Source organism: Psammomys obesus, unplaced genomic scaffold, assembly GCF_907164565.1.
Source record: "Psammomys obesus unplaced genomic scaffold, mPsaObe1.curated_primary_1811, whole genome shotgun sequence".
Classification (NCBI taxonomy): Eukaryota; Metazoa; Chordata; class Mammalia; order Rodentia; family Muridae; genus Psammomys; species Psammomys obesus.
Window position 1 is genome coordinate 5482326 of NW_026585987.1, and position 14087 is coordinate 5496412.

General features: G+C 39.4%; 2 protein-coding genes across 2 annotated transcripts in view; both read left to right on the plus strand.

Moving 5' to 3' along the window:
• The first annotated feature begins 96 nt into the window (after positions 1–96).
• Positions 97–9571, plus strand: Brix1 (biogenesis of ribosomes BRX1). Its single transcript, XM_055601028.1, has 10 exons — positions 97–263; positions 2239–2350; positions 3651–3694; positions 5432–5502; positions 5801–5850; positions 5945–6018; positions 6172–6222; positions 6359–6460; positions 8800–8928; positions 9137–9571. The coding sequence occupies exons 1-10, from the start codon at positions 114–116 to the stop codon at positions 9404–9406; spliced, it is 1053 nt and encodes a 350-aa protein (XP_055457003.1). The 5' UTR covers positions 97–113; the 3' UTR covers positions 9407–9571.
• A 4250-nt stretch (positions 9572–13821) lies between these two features.
• Dnajc21 (DnaJ heat shock protein family (Hsp40) member C21) overlaps positions 13822–14087 on the plus strand; it is a 21699-nt gene continuing 21433 nt past the window's right edge. The window contains exon 1 of the mRNA XM_055601064.1: positions 13822–14058. Coding sequence (XP_055457039.1) covers positions 13822–14058 — 237 coding nt within the window. The remainder of the gene's footprint in view (positions 14059–14087) is intronic.

Here is a 14087-nt window from a genome sequence, read left to right on the forward strand (position 1 = left end):
CGCCTCGGAGCTGGATGACTAATCCAGTACCCAGCGCGTGCTACCATAGAGATCGGAAGGAGGAGCGAGCGGCAGAACCGGAAGTGCGGACTTAGCTAACGCGTCCAGGCAAGATGGCGGCGACCAAAAGGAAGCGGCATGGTGCTTTGGAGGTCCAGGCAAAGAAGCCGAAAAGGAGCCAGAAAGTTGCTGGGCAGCCAGCAACTGTGGCGAAAGAAGTGGAGGAAGAAGATAGAGATCGTATTCCAGGACCCGTTTGCAAGGTAAAAGGCTCAGATCCAGGAGTTAGGGTCGGCTTCGTAACTCGCCTTTGGGCTACCTAAGTGATTACAGCCAAAGCTTTACTAGATCATGAGTTTAGGGGTCCCCTGGATTGGACTGGGCAATATATACGTTTAATTTTCGTGTAGGTGGCCTCCTTCGTGGAGACAGCGATCCCTAAACCCTTACCCAGCTCACAGGGAGGTGATTTAACGGAGTATTTGGTTATAGTATGCTGTCTTTCAGTTACTCTTCTCCAGCCTTCCCAGGGTCGTGCTTTTGCTTTTCCTTTTGTTTTGGAGGTATTTATAATATTCCTTCCATATCTGCTATGTCGGCCGGTATCCAAAGGAATACCGAAGTTCGTTTGCCAAGCCTTTAACGTTACTGTCCTGTGACTCCTAACTTGTTTGGCTGGACCTTTAATTCAAAGGATAATACTTATATAATAATATAACTAGACTAGACCATTAGCTTTATCCATGTTCAACAATTCAACGCACTATACCAAGGTGAGCTTCCCTGGCCTTGGCATTTTGGAGATGATGATCAGGACTTCTTCCAGCAATACTGGAATTTAGAAAGAGCTTTATAGAAAATTTCGTGTTTATTCAAAAGACAGCTAGGTTCTTGTTAAGAGTTACTTTCAGTCATCTGAAAACTCCTTAAGGTGTATTAATGGAAGGAATTTTGCCTTAGACTTGTTAATAATTGTCCCCTATGCTTACTGTAGTACTCTGGTACTTAGTAAGTAGAAAGGAAATGTGAAAGGTGAGTGTAAATTGTAGCCCAGTTTTAATTAACATTTAAATCTTATACTCGTTTCTGAAAGGATAGAAGTAACTCTTGGGGGACAAAAAAGAAGATGGCCATATAGGTTTTCAATAAATGTTAGTGCCCTCCTCCCCACCTCTAGTAGCTGAGCAGAGACATGTTGGGATCTGCAGTCTGAATCACACTCTGAAAGTTAGTTGGAATTCAGGAGATAAAGATTACTTTTAGGATGGTAAGGAAACTTGAAGACTTACTTAGCTTTTGAGCTGGATTTCAAAGAAAGGGTTCAGTTTTGATATTCAAAGAGAGAATGAAAAAAAGGCATTAAGTGGGGAGATGGACACAATCTAAAAGGTAGGGTCTAGTTGGCTGAGTTTGTTCAGGGCCAATATTGGACACTGGTGTTGTAAACAGTGGAAATGTATTTTAGAATCCAACCAAAGAGTGTATATGTCATTTTGAACTTTGGAAACCCCTGAGGGTAAAATCCTAACTTGGACAGTGCTTTTAAAAGATTAAATTGGTGCTAGTTGGATAACTGTCGGAAGTGATTCTGTCTGGGAAAGCCAGGCGTTCAAGATCTTTGCAGCTGATAATCAGGTTAGAGGTTTAAGTAAGGAGAGTGTGTAAGATTTACAAATTGCTGTAAAGAGGTTCCAATAGTAGTTAGTAGTGCCTATGATGTCTATATAAGAGACTAAGGGCAAATGGGATATTAAGAGTCCTAGGAGCTGAAATAATGGCAGAAAGATGGAAGGAAGAGAGAAGAAAGAATATTGATAAGGAGATTTGCCAGATTTAAGTATGGTAAAGCTTAATATTATGTAGTTGAATTTGAAGCATTATTCTAATACATGTGTTAGTAGGGCTAGAGAGATTTACTTTTTTGCACATAGTCAAAACTGGAAATAAGCATAGTGGACTTTAATGGAGAGAATAAAAATTTAAAAAATGAAAGGGTGCTAAGAATTCTTATGGTAGTGAGGGGTGTTGGAAGGTGGTTTGCTTCAATGTTTCTTTGTTTTAGATGGTTCACTATGTTCCCAGGATAGCCTTAAATTCCAGGGTTCAAGTTATCCTCCTGCTTCAGCCTCACCAGCTGGGGTACAAAGTACACTACCATACCTAGTTCTGGAAACTTTAAAAAAGTCTCAAAAACACCAGCAGAGGATGTTAAAATCTCCTAACTTTTTCCCCCTTTAGGGCAAATGGAAGAATAAGGAGCGGATCCTCATCTTTTCTTCCAGAGGAATAAATTTCAGAACAAGACACTTAATGCAAGACTTAAGAATGTTGATGCCTCATTCTAAAGCAGGTACTTTAATATCTGTATGTAGAGACTTGCCTAATTTACATATTTCTTGTTTGTGAAGCCTTGTCAGGTAAAGAAAGTACAAGGATTGAAAGTGAGGCCCAATCAATCAGTGAAGTAGAGGACCTGAGTTTAGTTCCCAGAACTGTGGTAAAGGAGCTGGGTGTGGTGGTGTGCTGTGGGCATGCTGTCCTAGTTGGGCAAGCTCTAGGACAGTTTAGGGACTCTGTCTCAAAAACAAGGTGAGCTGCACCTGAGGAAAAACACCCGAGGTTGACCCCTGGAATGATGAACACACACACATAGCATTTCAAACGTTCATTCTTTCAAGTACCACATTTTTAAGGAAATTTAACGTTTTGTAATAAATTATTGACAAAAGTTCACATTTCCTTTACTTTTTAAAACATGTAAATATAGAAGTGTTTTCTAAAAGTCTAAGGATGCTTTAATTACAGTGGCTTCCTATGATCAGAAGAAGGGTAAGATCTTGAGTAAGGACTGGCAAGTATTGCTTTCTGAACATTTAAAAACTTACTTTTTCTATCTTTCTTTTTGAGACAAGGTTTTGCTATGTAGCCTTGGTTAGCCTGACCTTGAACTCATAAAGATCTGCTTGCTTCAGCCTAGTATTAGGACTACCTAAGTATGTGCCGCCACCCGTGGCTTAACAGTATTCTGCCTTACAGGCTAGCGAAAAGTGGCTGCTTTTAAGATTGACATTTGTCATGGCTGTGTGTAGCTGTTTCCTGAGGTGTTTAAGTTTTGGTCAGTTGTGGTGGCACACACCTTTAGCCCCAGCATTTGGGAGGCTGTTCTCTTGAGTTCAAGGCCATCTTGGTCTGTATAGTCTTGTTTTAGTTTTAAAAGCTGCGCATAGTGGTGCAGAGGAATCTCAGTGATGCGGAGATTGAAGAATTGAAAGTCATCCTAAATTTACATAGGTACTTTGAAGTTAGCTTGAACTATATGAAACCCAATCTTAAAAAATTTAAAAAAAAAAAAAAAAAAAAAAGTTTAAGTTTTGAGCCAGGCGACATGGAAGTAAGGAGGGCTAGGCAGAGTGCTTGCCTGGCTGTGTTTTCCCTGGGTTCCAGTCTCCAATACAGTGGCAAGAATGCACTGTGCTATCTGCCTGTGATTTGTTTAGTTTATGTTTAAAAGGAATGAAGAGATGGAATGTTTTTAGTTCTAATCAGTCTTAAAAATATTTACTGTAAAAATAATCGTCTAGATAGCAAATGTACTCAAAGTCAAGTAGTCTTGAAATCTAAATACTTGCTTTCTCTCTTTTTTTTTACAGATACTAAAATGGATCGTAAAGATAAATTATTTGTGATAAATGAGGTAATTACAAATATTTTATCAACTCTAAAGATGACTCATTTAACAAAGGTTATTTAGTGACTTGTAAAAATAATTTTGTGGGGGCTGGAGAGATGGCTCAGGCCGAGAGCACTGGCTGCTCTTCCAGAGGTCATGAGTTCAATCCCAGCAACCACATGGTACCTCTCAACCATCTATAATGAAATCTGGTGCCCTGTTCTGACATGCAGGCAGAACATTGTATATATAATAAATAAATTTTAAAAATCATTTTGTGAATAATTCAAATTTTATTTCACTAATTTGTCAGTTATTTTCTTCCATGCTATCTAGAATTATGTGAAACTTATAGTAGGTACTCAAAAGAATTGTTAACTAATGTATATAAAACAATTTCGAAATGTTAGCAATGTATAGAAAACCCATGTTGCAAAAAAGTACTTTACTGTGTCATTATTATATGTGCAGGGAAAATTTGTTCTCCAGGTACTAAATGCTGGTAACAGTTAAAATTTCAAAGTACTGTTGAAGATGCTAAGCTTGGGTTTCAAAGCAAAGTTTTCTAAACAGTTTTAAGTGTAAACTTAAAAAGAAAACTATGGAAGAGCATTCCAGTAGAGAGAAGGCAAGTGCAAAGGCCCAAAAAATATTTTAAAAATAAAAAATACAAACAGCAACAAAAACAGATAACAGAAACAAAAAAAGGAAAATGAACTTGACAAGTTTCACATCTTAAGTACTTTGAGTGTACTATAACATAGGAGTTTATTCTTAGGATGCTTTTGTGTTTCTTAAGGATGGTTTTTAAATCTTTACCATGTTGCTAGGCATGGTTTTGCTTGCCTTTAATCCCAGTACTGCTGAGGCAGAGGCATGTAGATCTTTTGAATTTGAGTCCACCCTGGTCTACAGAGCAATTCCAGGACAGCTAGGAATACACAGAGAAAAACAAAACAAAACAGATCTTTTAAGATATTGATTAAAGCCTGGTATGGTGGCACACATCTGTAATTCCAGAACTCTGGGAGGCAGAGGCAGCTGATGTCTATGAGTTTGAGGCCAGCCAGTCCACAAAGTGAGTCCAGGACAGCCAGGGCTACACAGAGAAACCCTATCTCGAAAAACAAAATAAATAAATAAATATATAAATAAAGATATTGATTAAGTTATTTTGAAATATTTTTTATTTACTTTTTCTTCTTATCCCTTAATTCATGACAGGCTGTGTAAATAAAATTTTAAATTTTATAGAATTAAAGAAAAGAAAAACCTAAAAAGCTGATGATTAAAATAAAGGATATCAGGATATCTTTGGTTTTCTTAGGGCTATATTTTGTGATAGTTTTATTATCCTATATTTTATGCCTAGTGTAGTATTTCCAGTCATTATAGGTTGTATATAGGACTATGGTCAGAGGAGATCTTCAGTAACAGCAAGGACACCAGTTGCTCTAAATATTAGCCCATTGGGGTCTGTAATCCAACACTTGGGAAGTGGCAGAGTATCAGGATAAGGCCAGCCTAGGCTGAGTGATATCCTGCCAGTAAACAAAATACTTTGTACCATAGACTAAAGAGATTTGAGTGGATACTTCTACCAAAGAGGTGCATAGAAGATCAAGTTTACCTTGATAGAATGCCAGAGAGGAAATAACATTCTGTGGATAAATATACGCAGGTTGTTTTCAGTGGCCTTGCCTAAATCTTTTTGGAGAAACCCTGCTTATTTACTACTTTTTTTTTTTTTTTTTTTTTTAGGTCTGTGAAATGAAAAACTGCAACAAGTGTATCTACTTTGAAGCTAAGAAAAAACAGGATCTCTATATGTGGTAAGAATATATTAATAGAATTGAGTGGAGCCTGTTTAAGTGGATTTATTCTTTTTACATCTTCTATAACAGGATCATATTTTTTTATGTAAAAAGGGAGGAATAGAGTAAGCCCTTTGATTGCAGAGTATTTGAAGTCCCTAAAGAACATTTAAAGTGAATATTACAGACATGGGTTTTCCTACATTATGGCCTTTTACATCTTATAGACATCCCATCTTACACTGTAGACGTACTTTTAAGACCTGCTGCATTGTGCATTCTAATCTGTTTGAAAAGCTTCCCTCATATATTTCAGGCTTTCAAATTCACCTCAAGGGCCATCTGCCAAATTCTTGGTTCAAAACAGTAAGTTTGACTTAACATTTTTTAATGAAAACTTTAGAAATGTTTGGGGATATTTGTGTCAAAAATTTTAACTTTTTGATTACAATTCTTTTAGTTCATACCCTGGCTGAACTAAAGATGACTGGAAACTGCCTGAAGGGTTCTCGTCCTCTTTTGTCTTTCGACCCTGTAAGTTTCTCATTCAGTGTGTGATCTAATTTTCTTACTCTGAGTGGTTGATTTTTAGTAGATAAAGTTTTTTTTATATATTTAGTTAATATAAGAAAGTTTTAAAGAAGGTACTCTTAATTTCATGTAATGTGTTTGTATTTTTATTTATAGGCTTTTGATGAATTACCACATTATGCTTTGTTAAAAGAACTCTTAATTCAGGTAAATACCTTTTCTAGAAAGTATTTTTAGGAATGTATAATGGACGAATGTCTTCCTTTGAACTTGCTTGTTAACTTAGACATCAAAGCACGCACTGCCCTGAATAAAAACACTAACAGACTTATTTTTTTGCAAGATCTTTAGTACACCACGGTATCATCCCAAGAGCCAGCCATTTGTGGACCACGTGTTTACATTCACCATTCTGGATAACAGGATATGGTTTCGGAACTTTCAGGTTAGCTTTACTATTCTTTTCATGTGTAAAAGGAAGTTTTACTCTCCTGGTTCAGTTGTTGTCTTGGCCTAGGCCTAGGCCTAGAAGCTTCTAGCCTCCGTATAATCCAAACTAGGCCTAGAATGTTTTCCGTCTCTGAGACTTACTGCTTGATAAGCTCACCCTTTCTTATTGTGCTCATAGCTGACTGGTTCAACTGAGCTGTTCTGGCTCAAACACCTCTCCCAGCTGACTTACTCAATCCTGCTTTTCTCTCAGCCTCTGAATTGCTCTGCTTGGCCTCAAACTAACTCTAGCCATCTGCTCTAATTTCCTGCTCCTTAACATTCTCTGGCTCACTCTATTCTTCACCTGAGTTTTCTCTCTGCATCGTGTCTCTCTATTACTGTCTGGGTAATAACCAGGCTTCTTTTTCTGCATTGCCTCTTAAGTAGCTTCCTTCTCCACTCTCATCCAGTGAGGTTGGGTGTATCCTATTTTGTCAATTCTTTGTCTGATTTGTCACTTTTCTGCCACTAAATCAGACATCACCCTGAAACATGGGTGTACACTTCCTTCTACAAGATAACGTTACCTCCTTGTTTGGGATTAAAGGTGTGCACCACCACTCCTGGAGCTAAGCTTTTCTTGAGCTGAAACTTGCTCTATACCAGGCTGGCCTTGAACGCAGATCTGCTTGCTTCTCCTGGATTAAAGGCATGTTTTTGTATTCCAGCTGTATCACACAGACCTAGAAGATCTTTGGATGTGATCTCTTGACAGAACAGCCATGTTCTGAGTTAACATCCCTTTACATTTATGTTTTAAATATATTGGAATATGAAGCATTACTGACAATGCAAATAATGTACTTTTGTTTTGTTTTAAATAAGTCCATTTCTCCTTTGAATCTGTATGGCAAATGGTTGTCCGCTACCACATACCCGAAGTGATCTCTGCGTATTTTTATAGTGGTCAGTGATGTGACATACATTTTTCACAAGCCGCTATACTCACTTGAAAAAAGAAAATAGACTGCAAATCTGAGCTGATTGGCTTCCAGCCTTTCCTGAGGCCTGTTAGGGCAGTTCATTGTTTCTCTTCCTGAAAGGTTAGAATATAGCAGGTAGAGGGTAGGAGGCTGTTAAGACTTAGGAAAACATAATTGCTATAGTAACAGCTTTTAGGTGAGTCATAGCATGACTCATTCAGAAGTGGGGATTTCAGAAATCTCTAAGCAGGAATTTGGAATAATACAAAATTTCATGCAGCTGCAGGTGATGAATACGGTCCTCCTGTGTACACGTTTGTAGAAGATTTCTTACAGTATCAGTTAAATGTCCTGACTTTGGAGAGTAGATCTATTAAATTGTTAATCTCAGGCAAATCCCTATAAGTTCAGGACCAGCCTGTTCCACATAGTGAGTTCCAAGCCAGCCTGGGCTATGTAGAGACCCTATCTCAACAGATAAACAAAAAGAATGTTAGGGTTTGTGAGACTCAAGATATGAAACAAATTCAGATTTCAAGGTTTAAAAAAAAAACAACAACAACAAAACACTGAGGGGTAAAGTAAGCCTGAAGACAGGCATAAGTGCCACATTATTATAATCCTAGATCTGGAGAAGTAGAGGCAGGTAGCCCCCTGTGGCTTGTTGGCTGGCCAGCCTAGTTTATTCTGCAAGTTCCAGGTACCAGTGACAGGCCATCTCATAAAGCAAAGTGGGGCTGGTGAGATGGCTCAGCTGGTAAATGCTCATTACTAAGCCTGGCAACCTAAGTTTGATTCCTGTGACTCCTGTGACACATGTGGTAGAAAGGAAAGAACTAGCTCCTGTCAGTTGTTCTCTGGCTTCTGCATGTGTGCCACGAAACATACATACAATATAAATGAATGTAAACAAAGCAACACATGGGTGGCCTCTGAGGAGCAACACTTGTTGATATCTGGCCTTCATGCATGCACATATACACCAGTAAATGTATAAACCCCCCCACACACGAACACTGGAAAATAAACATGTTTTCTGTATAACGTCCTTTAGCTAGTAACCGGTTTTAAGAAGTATTGTGATTTGCCATTTTCCAAGTTCTTACCATATCTTAGTTTGAAAATTATTAATTCTGGTTTTTTGGGGGTTTTGTTTGAGACAAGTCCCTCTTGCAGCTCTGGCTGGCCTGGAACTCAGTATGTAGATGAGGCGTAGATCCACCTGCCTCTGCTTCTCCACTGCTGAGATTAAAAGTATGCTATGCTTGGTTTATCAATTCTTAGAGCACATTTGTCATGAAGTTGTGGCTATTTTACCTTTTGGTAATATTATAGCCAAACCAGAAGAAATATTTCTTTTTTATTGAAGATTATAGAAGAAGATGCTGCTCTAGTGGAAATAGGACCTCGTTTCGTATTAAATCTCATAAAGATTTTTCAGGGGAGCTTTGGAGGACCAACTTTATATGAAAATCCTCATTACCAGTCTCCAAACATGGTAAGCTTTGTTTTGTTTTATTTCTGTCTGTGATACTACAACTCTTTAGCCAAAATAATTTTGTAATTACTGCTTTACCACCTGTATGACTGAATTTGTTTTGCTACCTACATATCTGCAAATGACTAGTTTGTTTCTATTTTGCACTTTTGGGCGAAGGGACATAAGAGAATGCCTTATTCAAAAGCATCTATTCTTTTGTGTCTAGCATCGGCGTGTCATAAGGTCCATCACAGCTGCAAAGTACAGAGAGAAACAGCAAGTCAAAGATGTTCAGAAACTGAGGAAGAAAGAACCAAAGACTATTCTCCCACATGATCCCACTGAAGATGTCTTTGTCATACCAGCAGAGGAAAAACCAGTGGAAATACAGTGGGTGAAACCAGAGCCCAAAGTTGATCTAACAGCAAGAAAGAGAAGGATTTACAAAAGGCATCGGAAGCTGCAGCAGAAGATGAGCAGAGGGAGTGCAAAGTGAATCACTGGACAACTGTCTTTTAGTTACTGTATATTTATTTTGTACTCCATGTGTAAATACTTTCAGTATACAGAACTAGCTATGTCTAATTAGGGTGCCATTTTAAAAAACTAAAATCTTAACTCAGTGTTGGTCTTTTTCTAAATAAAGCATTGTCAAAACTCAGCAGCAATTCTCTGTTCTTTCCGGAGCCCACTTAGTGTTAGGAATGTTTAACAGTTACAGTTCGCCTGCACTCTTTGGTTAGAATTTTAGTTTGGTCAACCTGAAATTCAAACAGACTTGGGTCTTCCTTACTTACAAAGGTGTTAGGCACTTTGGAGAGCAATTTGTGGATGGCAGGTGCAGGTAAAAGGTCATTTTACTGAGGTTTCTCTGCTGGGGTCACTAGTTCATGAAGCCTTGTGATCACTTTTTTCAGGTTTTAAAAACCAACTAAACTAGTTGGGCATGGTGGCCCACATCATTAATCCTAGCACTTAGGAGGCAGAGGCAGGTGGACCTGTGTAGACCAGCTTGAGTCTTCGTTAGGAAACCCTGTCTCGGGGCCTGGGGTGGGGGAGAGTCATGGATAAAAGCCAACAAATAACTAAGCAATTTTACAAATTTAATTTTTTATTAAAATTTTACAAATTTACCTTAGAAGCAATTAGTATAGATTATTTACTTAGAAGTAGGGAAAGAAAAAGACCAGTTAGGGTATGAGAATACTGGAGGCTTTTCCTCCTGTGAATATGTGGGCAAAACGTGAGCGTGGACAATAACTTGAGCATCTGGAGAGAAGTAGCAACAGGGAAGGCAACAGCTTGACCCTCCAATGATGATGGGGATAGGTGGTTGAGATAAACAGGAGATACCTGCATATATATATATATATATATATATCGATCACGCACACATATGTAATGTTAGATATCAGATGGTTTGTCATCCCTTAACACTGGGTGTTTCCCCACTGCTGCAGCATGCTTACTAACTGGACAGCAAGTGTCTGCCATAGCTATTTTACACCTTCAAAGCTATTTCAGTTTTTGTTTTTCTAGTGTGGTGCCTAGGGTAAATGTTTCTGTACAGAAATCTCCTGTACAACACTTGGGGTTAAAACTCTGGTCAAAGGTTGTAAGCAATAAGGTTTTCTGATATTTGGTAAGGTCCAAAATTGTACCTAGCCTGACAGAACATTTATATTGTGCTCTTGCCAATGCGAATGCCAGTTGAAAAAAAAAAAAAAAAACAATATTTTTAGGGGAGATTAGGATTGTGTGGGGTGGGAGGATTGGACTAATGTTTCTGTGGTAGGGTGTTACTTCTAAATAGATATAATCCCTAGTTTATGTATTTTTGGTTTTTTAGATTTATTTATTATGTAATGTATACAATGTTGTCTGCATATATACCTATATATGCCAGAAGAGGACACCTGATCTCATTATAGGTGGTTTGAGCCAACATGTGGTTGCTGGGAATTGAACTTATGACCTCTGGAAGAACAGCCAGTGCTACATAACCTCTGAGCCATCTCTTCAGCTCCTTAGTTTATGGGGGTTTTGTCCTCAATTGCTTCTTGTTGCTGTGATAAACATCCTGACCAAACAGTTCCAGGTTCAACACTGAGGGAAATAAAGGCAGGGACTAAGGTCACAATCTGAACTCAGGAGCTGAAGCAGAGATCCAGTAAGAACACAGATTACTGGCTTGCTTCTAGTTTGCTCAGCTGCTTTTCCTACCAACCACCTGCCTAGCAACCACCTTCCTACCAACCATCCCCTGATGGCACCGCCTACAGGGGACATATCCTACATCAGTTAGCAATTAAAATATCCATAGGCATGACCACAGGGCAATCTTCCTCAACCAGCACAAACTCACTTGAAACCTATGTAGGGACTGGAGAGATAGCTTGAGGTTAAGAGCACTGGTTGCTCTTGCAGAAGACCTACATTCAGTTGAATTGTGTTTTAAATGGTACTACTTTTCCTGAGATAGTTTAAATAAGACTCCTTGAAGTCATTTAAATTATGTGATTCAGGTCAGAGGTTCACCTGAAGTACTTTTCTGGCTGGTTTCTCACGGTCATAGCTGGTTAAATACAAAAGACTAAATGGCCATTGGTTATTTAGGCAGTTGAATGAAAATGAGACTAGGGTGTGTTGTATTTGGCACTTAATTTTTACTATTATCTTTTAGTAAAGCCCCACGTTGGGCGCCATTTGTTGTATTAAATTTTTAGTATTTACTATTGATATATTTCTTTTAGTAAAGCTGCAGTTAATCCTAAACAGCTGTTTAACCCAATCATCATACAGAGACTATGATTTATTTAGTTAACCTAGAACACACTGCTGGGCAAAAGTTGCTCCATCCTAAACCTCCAAGCCCGCATAGTTTCCTACCATTTAGATTTTCCACATTATACTTGCTTTTAGTGGTATCTTAGATCTGGTTCATTTTTCCACCTTGTTCCAAGACCTCTCCTTCGGCTTCTGCTCTCCCAGCTTCTGCTCCTCTCTCTCCTCCTTTCTATTACTCAAAATTGTGTCTGGTTGTTTTATTTTGACATGTTTACGAAAAGTTGAGACAGGTGATTGAAACCAGAGAGTGGGGGAGAGAAATCAGCATTTGAATGAACAAGGGTAAGGTGTATACATTCCAAAAGAACATTATACCAACAAGGGTGTTAAACAGCTCAGGAAATGTTCTTTAAAGAATATATGTTATGAACAAATTATGTACTGTAAAAAGTCAGTTTTGAAAGACATGAACTTAATACTTTAGATGTGTGTGCATCGTGAAGTTTTGGTAGAATTTCTAATTTCACAATTTTCCTGTTGTATTTTTCCCCTTCATTATTCCAGTCATAATTTCAAATTAAGAGTTAACTTGTTGAGGTCTTTATTCCTCAAATCACATCTCTTTCTGTAAAGCTACCTGGTGTATGTAAATATTCCATCTTAAAGTAAAATTACTGATGTACTTTAATGGACTTTAGGATACTATTTTGGCATTCAGTTGATTGGGATAGATGTACAGGTCTCCCATAATGTAATACAGAGTAATTAATATGACTACTTGGATCCGCCCAAACCTGCTGGTTAAATACTATCCCAAGACTGCATTCTCAAGGTAATCTTGAAAAGGTAATAGAATCCAGAAAGTTAGGATTCAAGAGTAATGCATGGTACTTGTTAAATCCTTAAGTCTCAAACCATGGGACAAATGGCAGAGGTGCCTATTTTACATATCAAAGAGGATCTGGTTGCTAGGTTCTCCCAGCCAGCATCCCTCAGTCCCTACTTGTCAGAGGGCATAACCCTCTACTGAGAACTCTCCAGTCCAGGGTCTGGGCCAGCCTTCCCCCAGAGGCTCTTCCCTATATAATCCAGCCATTTGGTTACTCTCCCAGATGTTCTTGCCTTTGGCTTTGGCTAATTTGTCTCCTATAAACTTTCTCCTCCCCTATCTATGAGCAGTCATGTCCTTTTCTTTTTTTTCATTCAGTACTCAGGTCATATAAATATTTTACCTTTTATAAAGTATTTCCATGTAGAGGAATAGAGTGTGGAGAGTTGTAGAAGACAGATCTTTTTTTTAACCCAAGGTTGGTCTTGAACTCCTGGCAAACCTCCAGCCTCAGCCTCCCAATTTACAGGCATGAACCACCGTCCCCAGCCAGCCAATTTAGCCTTCCAGAGTTTGCAAGCTAAAGCACACATGGAGGGAAAAAAAAAAAAGGTTGTTCTCCTCCACAGTCAAGAGAGGAAATGCCCTGTAAATATTCCTATCTATCTATCTATCTATCTATCTATCTATCTATCTATCTAATCTAATCTATCTTTTGGGGGGGCCTTGTTTTAGTAAGGCTGCATGTTGTTTAAAATAAGACATTTCACGACACTGAAGAGGACTTGCTATCATGTGGACATTTTGTGTTTAATATATGTGCAAAAAAACCTAGTCTGGTTGTGGAGGCCAGTAAGCCCAGCATTTGGAAAGCAGAGGTAAGATCATGGGTTTAACTTACTATATAGACCAAGCCGGCCTGGAACTCACAGAGTGGGGTAATTAAAGGAGTGGCCTGGAACTAAATACTCTAAACTGACCTCTGCCTCCTGGGTGGGTGCTGGCATTAAAGGTGTGTTCTTCATAGTGGGCCCTCAGCCTGGCTTCTGGTATACTACCTTCAAATGGTTCAAGAACTGACTTAATTTCTGTCCTTTTAGCATGCATATTGGTCAAGATGAGAAAAAAAAAAAAAAAAAACCCTAGGAAGTGGTAGCTGCAGAGAATGGAAAAGACTGTGATCCCTGACGTTCCCACCAAGAACTTCTGGCTGAAACTAAGCGGCCGACTACTTGAAGTTGCCTCCTCTGCGAAACAATCAGAGCCCCGGGAGGGTTATTTTAAGCCCCCTGCCCATGCCAGGCCACCTCACCCTGCCTTCAGGCCGGCGGCTAGCAGGTGTCGCTCAGCGAGCCCACTGTGCCCCTCACAATGAGGCTTGTCGTGCCTCCGCCGCCCACCGTCCCCCGCCCAGGCCCCGCCTCCGCGGCGCGCTGCTCGAGGCTGGCGGCTGGCGGCTCCCCGCTCGCCCGGAACCCGGCCCAGACCACGCCCATGCGGAGCCGCCGGCGCCGCCCCCTCCGCGCGCCCGCGTGCCGCAGCCCGCGTCGTCCGCCGCCGC